Consider the following 19,232-nt stretch of genomic DNA (forward strand, 5'->3'; position numbering starts at 1 on the left):
TGATACTGTCTTGAAAGGCGCAACATGGTTTGTAGATGGCCCGAAGCTTCAGTACATGGATATAGAGTGAGGCCTCCTGTTCTGACCACAGCTGTACTTTCAGTGACCTCAGGTGTACCCCCCAACCCATCAGGGAGGTGTTGATAACAACTGACTTGGTTGGTGAGGGCCAGGCAAAGGGAACACACTGGCAAACATTCTGTGGACATCCACCACTACAAGGACCAGCACAGCAAGCTAAACCAATCTGTCCAGAGGATGAAGGGGAGGACAGTACACCATCCTGAGTAACATTTGAAGGGAGCAAAGGCACAGTCTTGCAAACTGGACCACCTACATGCAAGCGGACATTTCTCTGGGGGAGTTCTGCACCACTGCGCTTTCGCAGAATTCATGTCCCCCTCAAATTTCTTTGCTTCTCTGCAGAAAAATGACTTTCTGATGGGGAGACAAAGGGAAGCTGCAAGAATGGTCATGTGCCCTACCTCAGCACCATGGGCACGTCGTTTGGGATACCCAGAGCAGCTGGTAGAGAGGTAAATCACCACGGGGCTGGGGACAAGCCTGCCAGTGGCTCCTACCCTGCGCCAGGCTCAGCTGTTAGTCCTGGCTGAGCTGGGAATGATGGGACTTCCTTTTCCCCTTCAAGGAGCAGCTGGGGCTGGGTCAGACCACTCCCAGAAACCTCCTCTGGCTGCAGGAAGCGCCGCACTTGCCCTCCCCTTTTCCTGCCCAAATTGCTCTTCAGCTGCAGGGGAGGGAGGGATCATTGTATGGGGAGCTGTTCTCCCATCCTCCCAACTCCTGTGCATCCAGATCTCCCATAACCAGGCCCCTCCTGCCAAGACTTACCCTTGCAGCTGACCCCCCCACTCCTGCACCCAGACCACCCCCACTGAATCCCCTGCACTTGAATCCCCATTCTGATGAGCTCTCCCAAACCTTGACCACCCAATGAGCTCCCCACACCTGGACACCCACCCCACTAAGCCCAAACCAGCTGCACCCAGATCCCCAATCCACCAAGCCCCACTCTCCCACACCCAGACTCCCCCGCCAAGCCCCATCCCCACACCCAGACCACCTTCATCTGGACCTCCATTGTCCCTGCACCTGGAACCTCCCCCACCCCCAGTGGGGCCCTGTGTATCCAGATCCACCCTCCACCCAGATCCCCCACTGACCTGCCCGCACCCGGATTGCCCCAACCAGAACCCTCTCATCCAACACCTGGATTCCTCCACACTAAGCCCCTCCACACTGGGATCCTGCCATGCTGAGCCTGCTTGCCCAAACCTGGTGCACCTGGCATGGAGGGGCATGGCCCCAGAGTGTTTCTGGGGCAGGCCCTGCCCTTGCACGGTGTCAGGGTTGGGTGTAGCCTCACCATCGAGTCCGTATCCTGGGGTGGGGAGTTGCAGGGTGATCTCCCACCTCCATGCTGCCAGTGGCCTGAGCTCCCCACTGCCATAATGGAGCCTCCACCTCTATTTATTGACAAATAAAATGTGCAGAATTTAACAATACTGTGCACAGAATGTTTTGTTTTGTTTTTGGTGCAGAATTTTTAATTTTCTGGTGTAGAATTCCCTCAGGAGTAGGACGTGTGGCCCAACAGTCTCAAACACATTCAAATTGTCATGGAAGACTGAGAGTGCAGATTGAAGCAAAGGTGTCAAATTGTCTGAAAATGGTTGGTCAGCAGGAACGCTCTTGATGTCATGGAATCTAACAGGGCCCCAACCCACTCGATTATTGAACAGGAGTCAAGGTTGATTTTCTGTTGTGTGGAATGAGATCCAGACAGTCAAGCAAGCAAAATATGGTACTAACATGGACAAGAAATTCCTCTGTGGATCTGCCCCTCAGTAACCAGTTGTTGAGGTACTTGGGAACTGTAACAGTCCATTAGCAGCCCTCAGTGCTCTCATTGGATGATGGGGAACGGGAGGATGACAAACCCAACTCAGTTGCACAGGAGCCTTGGGATCCTGGTGATAAAGGTAGAGCGAGAGCAGAAGGAACAAGTAGGTGGTTTGACTCATCTGTCGCCCAGAATGAGGCGGGAAGCAGTGCTGCAGATGGAGGCGGTACCATCGGTACTGAGAAAGCCAGTGTTGGAAGTGGTGTGACATTACCCAGCGTATAATGTGGACAGATGGACAGCTGTGTCCCCTCCAGCCTGGGATGCCTTTTGCACTTCTTCGCTTTGAGAGCAACCACTCCTGGTTCTGCTCACACCCACCTCTAGCATGTAAATTACTCCCAGTTATAGTGTAGGAGCGTTATAGCTAACCACTCATGAATTACATTACAGACTGACACCGGCAAATTCCCAATCCCAGACCCTCCCTCAGAAATGTGCATCTTGTAATCCCCAGCTCTCTTCTTCTAGATAATGCAAGGAAGTCCATCGTTTCATTAATAAAAAATGATATGCATAAACCCTGTTATCTCAATTGAAGGTTCCCAACCACTCTAATCCAAACACACTGGTTTAGATACAACAGTAAAACAAGTTTATTAATTAAAGAAATAAAACTTTTAAGTGATTACAAGTAATGAGGCACAGAAGTCAGAGTTGGTTACAAAGAAAAGAAAAAACGCAAACGAATACCCATTTTAGCAAGTGAAATGAATTCAAAGCAAAAAATGTTCTCACTACATGCTTTTTGCAGTGTTTATTGGAGGAAAGCCTCCCAGCCAGGACCCCTCCGCCAGTTCAGTGTTTCTTCAGGTGTTGCTGCTGCTGTGAGCAGAGAGGAATGGAGGAGAGATGATTTGTGCTGGGTGTTCTCTATTTTTATACCTGTCTCTCCTCTTTGAGGATTATCTTCAGCTGGGGTTCAGGTGACAGAAAGTCTGGGGAATGGGAACTCCCAACTGTTTCTTTGGCAATATGTAAATTTCTCACTCACACCCTTCTTCCTGCCAAAAAATGGCCAGTTAACCAAGTCATAGTTCATCCGATTATGTTGACACCTGGCTGAGGCATCAGTTTACCTTTTTGTCTTTGAGAAACTGGTTTGGGCTGCTTCCCCAGAATTGGAATATGCCTTAGTAACATCACACAGTAGAATCTTATAACTTTACATACAATGTTGCCACACACATTTTACCAGAACTATAACAATCAGAGAATTAGGAGTTTTCAAATGATACCTCACAAGGCATATTTTGTACAAAGCGACAAAGAGTCCTGTGGCACCTTATAGATTAACAGACGTATTGGAGCATAAGCTTTCATGGGTGAATACCCACTTCGTTGGATGCATGAGTATTCACCCACGAAAGCTTATGCTCCAATACGTGTTAGTCTATAAGGTGCCACAGGACACTGTCACTTTTTACAGATCCAGACTAACACGGCTACCCCTCTGATACTTGACTTTGTACAAAATTTATCATAGTGTTATAAAAATGGTGATCATAGGGGTACAGTCTATCACAAGCAGTGTTGGTCCCGACATGAACAGTACCAGAGTGACTGACTGTACCGAAGTTAAGGGGAGCGAAAGCCTCAAAGGAAGCACTGCTGTGCCAAACTTCATTCCTCTGATGGTTAGAAACTTTCATCTGATTTCAAGCCTCAACTTTTGATGGCCAGTTTACATCCCCTTGTTCTTGTGCCAACAGACCCTTAACTTCTCTCTTCTCCCTCCCTGGTGTTCATCCCTCTGATAAATTTAGAGATCAGTCATCTCTCCCCTCAGCCTTATTTTTGTTAGGATAAACAAGCCAAGCTCCTTAAGTCTCCTCTTGGAAGGTAGGTTTTCCATTCCTCTGATCACCCTACTAGCCCTTCTCTGCACCTGTTCAGTTTGAATTAATCCTTCTGAAACATGGTTGACTACAATTGCACAATATTCCAGATGAGGCCTCATCAGGGCCTTGTATAATGGTAATAACACTTTCCTATCTCTACTGGAAACACCTCTCCTGATGCATTCTAGGATTCCCTTAGCCTTATTCACAGCTGTGTCACACTGGCAGCTCATAATCATACTGTGATCAATCAATACATTCAGGTCTCAATTTATTCTGTTGTTCCCAAGTGATACATACCCAGCTTATAGCAAAAATTCATTAGTCCCTAAGTGCATGACCTTGCACTATTCCACTCTGGACCCCACATCCCCCTAGGGATGGCCCTACATATCGGCAATACATCTCGTCTTTGTGTCATCTACAAATTTTATTAGCACACTCCTACATGATTGTCTATCTTACAATTGTCGGAGCTCCTTAACTCAAGAATGGCTGGAAGTTTAAGGCTGTCATTTTTAAAGGTGAACTGTAATGCCTTAAAAAATGTTTTGTGTGTGTGTGTGTATATATATATATATATAAAAAATGCTGAAGAGTATAGTGATGCTCATACTGCAAACTTTCCATGCACAACTGGAGGTTCCAGCACATTTCACAGACTAAATTCACATTAAAAGGAACCATCAGAAATCCCAAACTAGCAAAAGAAAAGAGGTATAAGATACAATTATTTGTTATTGGGGCTAAAGATGAACTGAATTATTTTTAAACTTCCAAGAGTTGAGTTCAGGGTTCTATTTCTCTCCTGCAACAGCTGATACCACCTACACATAGAGCAGCTCTTCAACTATTTAAGGTGTTAAATAAGTTAAATGAAAAAACACAACTCTCTTCTAGGCAGGTGAGTAAAAAACTGATTTTCAGCTAGTGTTTGAAAGTATATTTACTTATTTTTAAGTGTAACCCATGTATTCTCTTTATAGTGGTCATACTAGGTCAGACCACTGGTCCATCTAGCCTAAGGTCCTGTCTTCCAAGAGTGGCCAGATGCTTAAGAGTGAGTTATCCATCCTGTCATCCAGTCCCAGCTTCTCACAGTCAGAGAATTAGACACCCCAGACCATGAGCTTGTGCCCCTGAGCATCTTGGCTAATAGTCACAGATAGATCTATTCTCAATGAGCTTCTCTAATTCTTTTTTTTTTTTTTTTTTTAACTCTGTTATATTTTCAGCCTTCACAATATCTCCTGGCACAGAGTGCCACATGTTGACTGTGTGTTGTGTGAAGAAACACTTCCTTAGGTTTCTTTTAAACCTGCTGCCTATTAATTTCTTTGGGTGACCCCTAGGTCTTGTGTTAGATGCAAGGGTAACTAACATTTCATTAATTCACTTTCTCCACACCATTCATGATTTTATAGACCTCTATCATACTCCCCTTGTCATCTCTTTTCTAAGATAAACAGTTCGTCTTTTTAATCTCTCCTCATATGAAAGCTGTTCCATACCCCTAATCGTTGTTGCCTATCTCTGTACTTTTTCCAATTCTAATAATTTTTTTTTTTTTTAGATGGGGTGACTAGAACTGCATGCAGTATTCAAGGTGTGGGCATACCATGGATTTATAGAGTGGCATTATATTTTCTGTCTTCTTATCTATTCCTATCCTAATGGTTCCTAACACTGTTAGCTGTTTTGACTGACACTGCACATTGGACAAGTGTTTTCAAACAACTATCCACAATGTCAACATCTCTTTCTTGAGCAGTAACCACTAATTTGCATTACTTCACACTAAGTGTAGGATCCTAAGTGTCTCATTTAAAGCATTTCAGTGCACCTTTAAATAACATGGTTGAGATTCCAAAGAGTTCTCTTCACACGGTAGGCCAAACCCACTTTTCTTGATAATGAAAAATTTTTTATTCTGAAAAGAAAATGCCTTTTTAATAAGTTCACACTGCCCAGAAAGAAAAAAGTTATCGCTTTGGATGATACAGGTTCCAACACATGCTGCAGTCAGTGTTTCACAGCCTTTAAATGTAGAAAGTTATTATTTATGTTCCATTTAAGCACTGAATTGTTTCAATGAAAACAAGTCATCTACACTGTCTAGGCTAGAAGTGGTTACAGAACTTTACTCTGCAGCAGCCAGACCTGCTCAGCTGCAAGACTGAGTGGGCCCTGAAAAACTGATTGCTATATACACAGGCCCAGATGGCATGCATTTACCAGAAGCATGAACTGTAATCAGAGTCCAGCAGCCATATGACCAGAAGTCTTTTGAAGTGGAAACACTGTAAAAGTGAAAAAGATCTTTGATATCGTTGGCTTCAACTACATTGGAACAACAACAAAAAAATAGTATGCCCATTAGAAAAACAGTATCAGCATAAAGAAAGTGTTTCTGGATGCAAAAGCCAACGTATGTTTTAAAACAGAAACTGATATAGACATTCAGAAGAAAATAAAACATTTGAGCTATACAAACATTATAAATGATCAACAGCTTAGTTCATTAACAGATTAGTTTGATGGAAAATAAACTGCCCATTGCTGACATGGGGTACACAAGCATTTCTTGAGATTCGAAGGAATAATTTCTTTGGTAATATCTGTACATTATTTCATTACAAATATGATGCTTATACCTCAATATTAAGTCTAGCAAATCTGTACTGCAGAGATGCTGGAGTTCTTAACAAAACAAGCCCTTTTTTATCGGTTGGTTGACTGGATAACATATGTAGTAATCCTGTCAAATTAACAAATCCCAGTGCTTCTCCACAGCCAGCAGCTAATGAAAAATCCCCTTGAGTGACAAACCCTAAAAGAATTCTAGAGCAATGTGAAGTAACATCTGGTAGAGGGTCAGGCCATAAGCCAAGTATTAGTTCTTTAGGCTCCTCAACTGCCTTTGCCTCCAGGGCATCAGAAGCACCACTTTCTAGAGCATTCCCATTGTTCTTTTTCTTTTTTCTCTCTTTTAGTTTCAGTATCTTGTGTTTGAATATGTCGCTGTGTTTGGGCTCTTGAGGACCACAGAAGAGCTGGTCTTTGTTAAGCTGTAGAAAATCCTCCTGTGTTGGAATGCATATCATGGCATGTAATTCAGGGCTACCCTTTCTTAGCAGAGACAAGCTGACCCACACCAGCACCCTTGGGTAGCACTTAAAGATCGATAAGAGGGCATCTTCAGTCATTTCCTTCTGTCCAAGTTTTGAAGCAGGGCGTACTCTCTGACCTTTTCCACAGGTAGGCCGGCACCTCGCTGATAACTGCTTTAATAGTTTTCTGTTCCTGTTTGAAGTTTAAAAGATGCATTAGGGATGCTCAACAAAGTACAATAAAAATTCAGAAGTGTCATTGTAAATTAATGATTAAAAAAAAAAAACACCTTGGACAGCCTTTGTAAAGCTCTCAAAATTAAAAAAAACAAAAACCCACTACAAACACAAACATAAGTATAGAACTGTTCACTGAAAAGGGCACAATCCACTTAAAAATCAGTTACATTATCAGCACTTTTGGCTTCAAATTTGTTTGAAGCCAGATTTGCTTTTCTTCAGTTTTATCATTATTTTCATATGCTGCGATACAAAATGACACCCCCCCACCCAGGCACTTCTCTTCATGTGCACTAGCATGGCTTTATCTTGCTTAATCAGTGTTGTACAAGTCATGTGAGATCTCCATTCACTCTATAGAAACATGAGTAGTGAGAGGAACTGTCCGTATCCATGCATTAGAGATGGGACTACAAGTAAATGCATCAAGAGTTTTTAAACTGGAGCTTTTAAAATTAAATTAAAATTTAAATCCTTTTTAGATAGGAGCTTTGTAGGTGCATGTTTCCTTTTCTTTTTAATCATTTATACATTTCTTTATTAAAATATGCCACTTTCTCCCTAACAATGGCTCTCTGAGCCCTCCAAATATCCTTCCCACTGGAGGCAGGCAATATAGGGCCACTCCAAAGCAAGTACCAACCCAAACTGCTTACTAAAAGAGGCTCCCCACTGCCGTCAGTCACTCTCCATTGAGGAAGGGTAGGAGAAGACTCTCCATTGAGGAAGGGTAGGAGAATGGCTTACTTCCTATCACAGCAGGTTCTTCCCACCCCGAGGGCTTTTTATCTCATCCGCCCACCTGGTCAGAATTCACTTCCCATCCCCTCCGGGAGCCGGGGGACACAATTAGACTCATGGCTTGCCAGTAAGTCATCCCCTCTTAACAAGCATGCAGGACAGTACTTACTGGTAAGTCACTCCTACATACCTGAGAACAAAGAAGCCACTACTTGTTGCAGCTCCATCTTCTTTGCATAAATTTTGAATCTTTGCCATTTCTTCCATCATGTCACCCGGAGAATCCTCTATAATCAGTCCAGGTTTGGGCTCACAAGGAACCTGTCTTTCAGGTGCACTGCTCTTACTGTCTGCAGATGAAGTAACCACAGATTCTTCCTGAGCTTTGGTTCTTACTTCCCAGTCCCTGGTTAGTTGCCCCCATGGGCAGAGGAAAGGTGCCAGGGTGCCAAGTTTGACATAGTTTGCCCTTTTTGCAGGTGGGCGTCTAAAAGAAAGAAGGAAACAGAAAAAATGTCCCATAACTTGGAAGCAATGAAACAAATTTATTACAGTGTACCTCAAGAATAAAGAAAAATTATGATGCCGAAATACTGGATAAAGGAGACTAATCTATTCAGCAACTTGCAAATCATTAGAAAAAATTAAGTGACAGGGCCCAGTTTACCAAATAACTAATAACCGAGCATCTTTTTTCCTTGTATTTTAACTTAAAAAAAAAAAAAAAAAAAAAAAAAAAAAGATGGGCAGTTAACTCTTTAATCTTGTTAAGTAGGAATTCTGAATCTCTGGAAATTTGAGTTCCATACAAAAGTGCCATGTATCTGTACTTCTGGAGTGCAAGGATTCTGCATTGCAAGAGGTCTACTTTGTTGGCACCAGGATGGATAAAAATCAATGATTAAAAATAATTAAATAAATAGATCGTATTTTTTTGGATAAAATGCTTTTTGAGGAAAAAAATCTATCGAAAGATCGTTTTAATTAAGATACCTTTGAGCTATAATGTATCTCATCATGGAATAGGGATTATAAATTCTAATCATGAGACAAATGAGACAAATTCATGTAATGTTTAAGAAAAGTGGGTAAATGAGTTCCAATAGTTTAGGGACCCAATCTTATGGGGTTCCAGCAGCTTCTGTATAGACTTAGGTTAATCTTTCTATCTACTCAATGGGACTCAATGCTCAGTCTAGAAGATACCATCAGAGATGCTTAGTTTTTCAGTTCTCAAACTGTGGATTTGTGTCTCCAAAGATAACATGCTTGTTAACAGCAAAAATGTTTTAAATAAATAAATATATAGAGGTGAGAAATAACAGATCTCAACCCTATTGCCCCTCTGCAAATTTGTGTACACAAAGTCAATCCCTTACCTCTCTCTAAAAGTGCAAAGTTTCAAAAAGTTTAATGAACAGAAGATTGTTGGGGGTGGAATAGATCTGGACAAGAAGAAGTCTGGAGATGAATGTGGGAAGGGAGGGACAGGCAGTAGAAACAAAAGTGAAACTGTTTGAGCAGCATATTCCAGAAGTCTTGAGGTCTTTCTGAGTGTAGCCTTCTTTGATTTGAGATCTACCATACCATTTTCTCACTAGAAGGGAAAACCTATAATGGCAGCAGGCCATAAAAGAGACCCAGTTTGGGAATATTTTAATGAAGTTTCTCTACATGTGGGTAAGACAGGCATGCATGCAAAATGCAAACAGTGCAACAAAGATAGGTTACCATATTTCAGCAAGCAAAAGAGGGGACGGGAGGAGCCCCGCCCTAGCCCCACCCCCCTCAGAACCCCCAACCGTCCCCCCGCTCCTTGTTCCCTGACTGCCCCCTCCTGGGACCCCTGCCCCTAACTGCCCCCCAGGACTCCACCCCCTACCTAAGCCTCCCTGCCTCTTGTTCCCTGACTGCCCCCTCCTGAGACCCTCCCCCCATCCTAACTGGCCCCCTAGGACCTTACCCCCTACCTGTACCCTGACTGCCTCAACCCTTATCCACACCCCCACCCCCAGATAGACTCCTGGGACTCCCATGTCCCATCCAACCACTCCCCACCTCCTGACAGCCCCCCCCAGAACTCCCGACCCATCTAAACCCCTCTGCTCCCTGTCCCAACTGCTCCGATCCCCCTCCCCACTCCTGCCCCGACAGCCCCACCCCCAGAACTCCCAACCCCCCCTCCTCGCTCCTTGTCTCCTGACTACCCCCTCCTGGGACCCCTGCTCCTAACTGCCCTCCAGAACCCCACCCCCTACCTAAGCCTCCCTGTTCCTTGTCCCCTAACTGCCCCCTCTTAAGACCCCCCCACCCTAACTGCCCCCCAGGACCCTACCCCCTATCTGTACCCTGACTGCCCAAAACCTTATCCACACCCCCAGGCAGACCCCCCCGAACTCCCGACCCCCTCCCCATTGCTTGACTGCCCCCTCCAAAACCTCCCTGCCCCTTCTCCGACCCCCTGGTCCCCTTGTTGTTGGCCTTCGCCTAATGTCTGAACTTGCTCAGGAACGGCCTGAGCCGTTTGTCCCGGCACGCTCGTCCCGGCACACTGGGCAGCAGTGAAGGAGGAGCGGGGGAGGAGCTCCAGACTGCCGGAGGCGATCTGCGAATGTAGGGAGGGAGTGATCTCTGCTGCAGGGGAAGCAGAGGAGGGGCTCTCTCTGGCTCTCGGAGCCCCATGTAAGTGGCACCATCCGGCCGGCTGCCGTTAGCCGCGCGCGCTCTGCATGGGGGGGCGGGGAAGAAAAGTCCGGACATTTACAAATTCCCCCCGGACGCTATTTTTAGCTCAAAAAGCCGGACATGTCTGGGGGAATCCGGACAAATGGTAACCCTAAACAAAGAAATACAAGGCCTGGTTGCCTGAATGAAACAACATCATGAGAAGTGTTCCTTCTCAGGAGGAAGCTGCATTGAAGATGATGAAAGGAACAGGTCTGAACATGCAGGATCTTCAGGTTGGTAAACTTCTTTATTTCATACTTCTTTCTTAAGGACTGCTGGTTGTCCTGTTGGACTATTCCTGAATTCTCATGTTTGAGCAAAAAAAATAGAGTTGTTACTCTATGGTACTATCATTTTAGATGCAGTTGTGATAAAAATTAAATAGCTGAAATAGGCAGATCTTCCTTTTACAATTTGACCTTTAAAGTAGTACGGAGTGTCAGTGAATGCAATGAGTAATATTAAATGAGTAGTATGGTAATAAGAAGTCAATGCAGTTATTTATTTTGTTTAGGAGACTCCATCCTCAACATACAAGATTCTGAAGACTATCCACCTTCAAGATCACCATCATTTTCTATAGTTTGAGTTATCTGCCAATGATAGTGTTTCAGTCACATCATGTATGTCATATAGCCACCAGTAGCAAAAAGAAAGAAAAAAATCTCCATTATCCAGAAACAACCACAGGTAAGTTTGTGATAAAAATCAGATTACAAAAAGAGGTAATTGATGAAAAAATGCCCGATTTGTTTATGCAACAAACTCTCCTTTCTGTACGATTGAAAACCCATCCTTAATTAACATGGTTCAGTCATTAAGACCAGGATACCGTCCACCCAGCAGAGCTGATGTCGCAGGCAAATTGCTGGATAAAGTGTATGAAAGAAAATGAGCAGTGTGCAAAAGAACTAGAGAGTGAAATTGTTAACCTGAGTCTTGATGGGTTGAGCAATGTCCACAATGATCCTGTTGTATGTGCTTGTGTGACAACAGAAGGGAATGTCTTTCTCATAAAAACAATTGATACATCAGGAAATGCACACAAAGCAGAATACTTACAAGAAGTAGCAGTAAAAACTATAACAAACTGTGAAAAAAAATTCAAATGTCTAGTATGCAGCTTGGTCACAGACAATGCTGCAAATGTATCCAAGATGAGAAGAAATTTAGACGAGAGTCCCAAGCTAATAACACACAGTTGCAGTTCTCATTTGATGCACCTCCTAGCCAAAGACTTCAGTGTTCCAGAAATAAAGGCTAATGTTGAAATTGCAAAATACTTCCGTAACAACCACTTTGCAGCAGCTGCTCTGAAAAAAGTGGGAGGAACCAAGCTAAATCTCCCACAAGACATGCAATGGAACTCCGAAGTGGGATGTTTTGACCACTATATCAAGAACTGGCCTAATCTGATGACAGTTTATCAAGAAAATAGTGACAAAAATAGATGGCACTGTCACAGCCAAAGTTCTCAACATTGGGCTTAAGAGAAATGTTGAACACATGCCGAGTACCCTGAAGCCTATTTCTGTAACCTTGAACAAAATGCAGGGAAATAGCTGTTTTATTGCTGACACTGTTGAATTTGGAAGGCACTGAGTGAGATCTTAAAAAGAGAAATATGCAGTGATAGAGTTAAATTACAAGCATTAAAAAAAACAAATGGGACAAGCACTATCTCCAGTTCATTTTCTTGCAAATATTCTCATAACTCGGTACCAGGGTCAAACCTTAACTGCTGAAGAAGAGGAATTAGCTATGACATGACATGGTCTATGACATGGACATTCAGCAATCATCCCTCCATAATGCCAACCATAATAAACTTCAGAGCTAAGGGTGAACCATTCAAGAAATATGTGTTTGCTGATGATGTTTCAAAGAAAGTCACACCAATGAACTGGGGGGAAGTCACTTAAGCACATAGATTCAGAGACTGTTGAAGTGATAATCTCACTTTTAACAGCAGTAGCTTCTTCTGCCAGTGTAAGAAAGAATATTTTCTTCCTTTGGACTAATTCATTCCAAATTGAGAAATCATTTGGGACCTGAAAAAGCAGGAAAGCTTGTTTTTCTTTTCCAGATTATGAACAAACAGGAAAATGAAGGTGAAGACGACTGAGTTAACTGCTTTCAGAGTAGCAGCCGTGTTAGTCTGTATCCGCAAAAAGAAGAACAGGAGTACTTGTGGCACCTTAGAGACTAACAAATTTATTGAGTTAACTGCAAAAGCCAATATTTTAAGTTTCTCATGTTGACCTGGCTAACATAAGTCTATTTAATGTATGGGTTTTTTTTTTTTAAATATTTCATTTAACTATTTTAGTTAAAAACAATTTTAACAAAAACAAACCTGTTTTTAAAAAAATTGAATGTTTAACTAAATTCAAAAATTCATATGCTTGTTTTGTTAAAATATTATATGTTTGGTGTTAAAGAAAAAAAATCCAGAATACAGTAGTAGTTTTACTTAAATAAAACAATTTAAATGCCTATCTGGTGATGTTCTCCTCCTAATACAGCATGGCAAGAAAATCCTCCAAATATTAATGATTAACCTGTTGAATTGGAGATAGTTCACCTCCTAATGACTTCATAAATATCTGCTTCAGTTATCTTTGGTAAATGAAATAACCAAACAATCATTCATTCTCTGATAGAGCTGTAAACCTAATCTGAAAAGTTTTCAAAATAAATCTCAGTTTAAAAATGTATAGTGTGTACCTTCTAAAAATGAAACCTACATCCATCTCTGAGCAGTGAAGACTATGTGTTAAGGTTATAACAACCAAGAAGAATGCACTTTTATGTAGAAATCCATGATTAAATCAAGTCTTCCTACCTAGTGATTTAAATCAATTTGATTTAAATCAAATCCACCCTGGTTGGCGCTGTTGTGCCTGATATTACTCAGTCTTTTCCCTAGCCTCTCATCCCCGGCAGCAGGGAAAACATCTGACAATTATTTGCCCAGAAAGAACTTCTGCTTGTCCCACATTCCGAAGCAAAGAATTAGAATCTAAGCATTCATTTACTTGGGAAAATAAATATACTCAAGTGCTTTAATGGACTTAATTGTTGTGCTCTCTATAGTTTCTTGCATCCTATTTAATAGATGATACCAAAATGTCTTGTCACCAATTTTATCCTTCTCCATTTGGCGGACACTGGTTTTCCCCTACAAGTTGCTAATGGAACTTGAAATGTAGGGCTTTCTTTACTTTGATGTATTATGCACAATTATATTACAGCTTTTTTCTGAACAGAACTCTGGGAATAGGGTTTTAGTTAATTTATGCACCCTATTCAGGGGAGAGCACTTAGTCTACATAACATGGATTTTTGTTTCTTATTATAGTGGGGATTTAAAACACTCATAAAACTCTACCACAAATCACAAGTCTAGAAACTGAACTGAGCAACAGATAATTTTAAGGCATATCAAGTTTCGATTAAAGTGGCAATCAATCAATCTTGGAGAAATTAACTTCACCTCTTGAATTTTTCAAGAAGAACGTTTTCTAGTTCTTTGGCAAACTGGATTCCAGCAGGACAGTCTGGGAAGTCATTTGGAATGTGAGGTGTTCTTTTATATTCGGAATGTTTCATACCCTCTTGCAAGCCGCCTACTCGTGCACCTCGATATACCTGTAAGGTAATAACATTAGTATTTTTCTAATGTTCCTAACTGAAGTATCTTGGAGAACCCTTAGGCGATACTGTCAGAGTACTGAGCTTCTATAACCTTAGTTTTGAAGATGTGATTGAAGTATGGCTATCACATCTAAAGATTCATTTGAATGAAATGCTAGTTATGCTTTATTAGTTTAATTCTCAAAAGCCATCAACAAATCTAGAGAAAGATTTCAAAAATTCTTACTGCAAGTATTGGCACAAGTGTTATAATATCTCTGCAAAGCTGTTGTACCTTTTATTATACAACAGATCACCACAATTGTTCCGTCCATAAGCACAGAACTATATAGCGAACTTCAGACAAGCATAATAAACCATCCTCTTTAAATTATAAGAGCAGAATGTTCCAAACAGCAAGGTAAGAGCATTCAGCATAATTTAAACTTTGCTCTCCTGTTTCAGGTCCCATGAAATCAGAGATTGCCAACCTGTGTTCAGCAAGACCCCTCAGCAGGCAGCATGCTGGTGAGGTCGACCTAGGGCTAGGCTATATGGATGGCAGTAAATGCCAAATAAGAACCTTTGCAAACTCTCAGAATATACCTTTTTCCTTAAAATTTTGTATTTATTTTATCTTTTAAAGAAATATACCCTTAGAAACATGAAAGCTGAAAAACTATAAAGCAGCACTGGCCTGCTCACTCTGCCCCCATATAAAGCTTCATTTCATGCTCTGTCAAATGTCCATTATTGGTGCAATAACGGAAGTGGACACAATGGTAGGTTGTTTTAAATATTTTTAAACACACACCAAGTCACTTTCATGACAATATTCATCTGCTCTCTTTAAACTGAAATTTTGACCCAGTAGTTGTAAGTGGGTTGCACAAGGACAAGTTTTCCCTAATATGTATGTATCAGAGTAAATGAATTTATAACCGGTCATATTTGCCTGCAATTTGTAATGAAAGCCACTTACGAAAGGAATCCAGAAAGCCATGCCCCAGCCCTTTGGGAGATAGATATCCCAGCCACTTCCCCATCCTGGTCGATCTTCACCAGCCACTTTCCCTGGCTGCTGAACCAAGAGTATAGGAATCTTGGATTCACAAGGACCCAAGTCAAGCTGTGAGCCAGGTACCAATAGTTCACCTCTCATATGGTTTAAATCCTGAGATTGGATAAAAGCAGTTGGAAAAATGCTCAATAATTGAATAGTCATTTTTCTTTTTTCTACAAGTTATTACAGTTACACACACACACAAAGTGATTTCCTTATAATAGGCAGTGAAAGTAGGTAATCTGAATTCTGCACAGGTTATTCATGCTATTATATTGCAGAGCAGGTACTGAAGCCAAAGGTAACAAAATAGAAACGTCGACTTCTGAAGAAACCCCATTAGTAAACAAGTTGTGAAAATCTGACTACCAGACAGCTTGTATGAGGGAGAGAAATACTGTACCATAATTTAATATTTAAGGGCTTTTCCCATGAGTGTTTAAATTTTTGCAGTGTAACAGACTAGCTTTTTTCAGACAATTTCTCACTCACTACACCGAGCAACAGCTGAGTTGTATCATTTTTAGGATTCAATAGCTACAAGAAAAAGGAATCTTTGGTTCTGAGCATTGCTTTATAACCAATTTCACAACCAGTGGCATAAACGTAAATCAAAATGGCACCCAAGAATTCTCAATCATCTCTTGCTAGAACCCCTTGTTTCCAAAGGTCAAGGAATGAAAGGAATACTTAAGCCATTTTCAAAAACATGTAAGGCTACAATCTGTTGACATTTCCTTTCTGCTTTAATAGCTCTACAGAGTAGTTAGCACTCGAGTTCATGGCAGCATGCAGAATGTCACCAGGTTCATAATGGTTATCATTCTGTTTTGCCTATATGCAGTTATTTCTATTTGGCTACACAGGTCATGCTTTAGAAGAGCTTTGATTATTTACACAAAGGTAGTCATCTGAAGGAATATGATGCCAATTCACACAGAAATTAGTCACAAATATTTTTACATTTCAAAAAGGAGGAGTCCAGAAGTTGCAGCCCGGAGGGAGTGGGAGCTAATGTAACTTTAAGCCACCTTTTTGCCCTCCAGATCCTGGGCTGTTCTACAGCCCCTGGAGTGAGAGCTTAAGGGTACGTCTATACTTACTTCCTGGTCCGGATGTAAGCGATCGATCTTCTGGGATCGATCCCGGAAGTGCTTGCCGTCGACGCCGGTACTCCAGCTCTGCGAGAGGAGAACGCAGCATCGACGGGGGAGCCTGCGTGCCGCGTCTGGACCCACGGTAAGTTCGGACTAAGGTACTTCGAATTCAGCTACGCTATTAACATAGCTGAATTTGCGTACCTTAGTCCGAAGTGGGGGGTTAGTGTGGACCAGGCCTAAATTATGGCAGCTTATCCCCAGCTGTCTGCAGATTACAGCACTGCCCAGAATCTCCACAGCACTGGCGCTATCAATATATTCACCGAAGCTTGTTCCCTCCGTATTTTGAGGAGTACCTTGTGAATGAGCAAAATGGGTGGAACTGTGTAAAGGAGATGACCCTCCAGTCTCCAGAATGCCCCTACACCAAGGTGAGAGAGGCAAAGCCTTGGAAGGCAGCCTTAGAGCTATCTTGCTTAGTTCCTGCACCCTGGGAATCCTCGCCCAACCAGATCTGAGGCCTTTAGAGCCTCTGACCCTTGTACCTGGTGTAAAGGCACCAGAACAAAAATAAGATATTGAATTATTTTATCCTAATCACAAGCCAGCAAAACTATATTTCAAAGCATAAATTAAGTAATGAAAATGCATTACTGTAATGGTTGTGCAAGAAAACTGCATACAATGACTCCAGGGAACTGGAGAACACACTCTTCATCTCAGTAACATAACACTCTTAAATTAGAAAGTTATTGCTTTGTGAATTGCAGGAGGGTTGAATTTTAAACATCACTATACGGATTATAGGGGAGGGCAGTAAGATGTTAACCCACAGTTTCTTTAGAGTAATCCATGCTGTTAGTTACCTGCTCTGAGATTTTATTTTCAGTAACGTTCTTACAGATAGTCTGGTCCCAGATAAAGCTGTGAGCACATTCCACAGGCACACCTTCCAGAAGCAGCTGCCTAACTTTCTCATTATCTGTAAGAGAGAGAACCTTCATACAAAACCTACATTTCTTAGCTTAAACTACATAAAGGGAATAGACAATTAATATGAGCAAAATAAGTGCACAGACTATAGCTATGGAAATAGACATATTAAAGCCTTTGATTTTTCATATTAAGGCTTCCAAAAGAACTCCGGTACCTTTTACTTTGTGCCAACAGCATCCACATGGGGCAGTTACAATGCAGCACTTTGGGGTATGTATTTCACAGTCCCGCAGTCTGAACTGTGGGGCCATGTAGACAAGTCCTAAGGCTCCTTTAATTCTGAATGCATCCACACAGAGGTTTAATGCGGTTTAACTAATCCACTTTACATTCACACCTTTAGTTAATTTGAATGAACTTCATCCCTTTGTAAACAAACCTTTAAGTATTTTAGCTATATTATCGATTTAAAAATCTGTTTGTAGTTTGTCTGAAAAACCATTTTAGAGGATTGAACAAGCGGTCTCATCAAAAGCAGTTTCATAGCATGAATTAGTAAGCATATGTTGCTAAATTTGGCAAAAATCAATCCTACAGATCTGTAGTATATAACCTGTAGCTCTTTATAATTGGTTTGTGGAATCATCCATTAAGTGAAAAAGGCTGAAATTTACTGGGTTTGGGAAGTCGGCAGAAACAATGTTACCATGAAGCCTACAAGCTGCTACACATCCCATGTCAACAAACTTGTATGATAACTGGGGATGATCTTGATAATATTTTAATAATGCATTTTAAAGCTATCAGTACCAAATCTACCACAACCTGGCCACTTACTTTGTTGTTCCCATGCGCCCCTCAGTCTCTCTTTTTAGAGCTCATAGGGGCAGGGACCATGCCTTTTCCAGGTTTGTAGTGTCTAGATAGTTGTGGGTGCCACCAGAAACAAACATAATATTTTTAGCTCTGCCATAGACTTACTGTGACACCTTGGGCAACTCACTCAACTTTTTTATGTTTCAGTTACTCCCATCTGCAAAATGGGGATAACTATGTTTATGCACATTTCTAAATCACCAGAGGAAAAGCAATGTACAAGTGCTATTATTAAATAAATACGTAATACATTGCAACCTGTGCACCAGTATTATCCTACCAAAACAAGATGGTCTCAATACAGTGAGGCTATCAATTGTTCTCTGACAAACAAAGCAGACCATAAGTTTTCTATCTACGGCACCACATCTTAAGATGAAGATCAGTTAAAGGAGCATTCAACATGAACCTTTTTAAATTGCTTAGTTTACAAAATTCTGATAGAATACACTCAATTTTTGAAGAAATCTTTCAAATGTTAATGATTTCCTGCTATTCATATTTATAAGTGTCTTTTCAGTAAAGGAGAAACTGACTATTTAGAGTCAAACTGTAGCACAGCCTATATACCAAACGCTGTCAAGTAAAGGTTTAATTGCGTGCATTTTTCAGCTATAGTCATTTTAAGATGCTACTTGTAACCACAGGAGTTAAAAAAAAAAAACAAAAAAAAAACCACAACTCTCAGACAAATGTGATTTCCCCCCAAAACTTGAGTGTCCCTTGAATACCTACAGAGCTATCAAGAGGATACCTCTAAAGCACTCCTGAAGTTAGGTTTTCATATAATCACAGAAGGCAGACACAAAAAATAATGATTAGATCTTCCAGAAGTTAGGATTCCTTAAACTTGAGAGCATAAATCTAGAGGATTCTGTTCTAGATGTAAAAAGTGAATATCCACAGGGATTTGAGAAAATAATTTTAGTAACAGATTAATTTATTTCTTTCATCTGGTGGTGATGCTGAAATAGCACAGTATTCAACTATGACCACATAAGAATGACAAAGATAAGCAGCTAAATACAAGATTGAATA

At 41.4% G+C, this 19,232-nt stretch overlaps 1 protein-coding gene across 3 annotated transcripts in view; it reads right to left on the reverse strand.

Annotated features, from left to right (window-relative positions):
- Positions 1-4,044: 4,044 nt before the first annotated feature.
- The window catches only part of POP1 (POP1 homolog, ribonuclease P/MRP subunit), a 46,500-nt gene continuing 31,312 nt past the window's right edge, over positions 4,045-19,232 (reverse strand). For all 3 annotated transcript variants that reach the window (XM_054016835.1, XM_054016836.1, XM_054016834.1), the window contains exons 12-16: positions 17,249-17,364; positions 15,202-15,393; positions 14,080-14,234; positions 8,047-8,343; positions 4,045-7,068 (exon numbers count right to left, since the gene is read on the reverse strand). In XM_054016835.1, the coding sequence (XP_053872810.1) occupies positions 6,414-7,068; positions 8,047-8,343; positions 14,080-14,234; positions 15,202-15,393; positions 17,249-17,364 (1,415 nt within the window). In that variant the 3' untranslated portion in view covers positions 4,045-6,413. The remainder of the gene's footprint in view (positions 7,069-8,046; positions 8,344-14,079; positions 14,235-15,201; positions 15,394-17,248; positions 17,365-19,232) is intronic.

This window comes from Malaclemys terrapin, chromosome 2, assembly GCF_027887155.1.
Source record: "Malaclemys terrapin pileata isolate rMalTer1 chromosome 2, rMalTer1.hap1, whole genome shotgun sequence".
NCBI lineage: Eukaryota > Metazoa > Chordata > Testudines > Emydidae > Malaclemys > Malaclemys terrapin.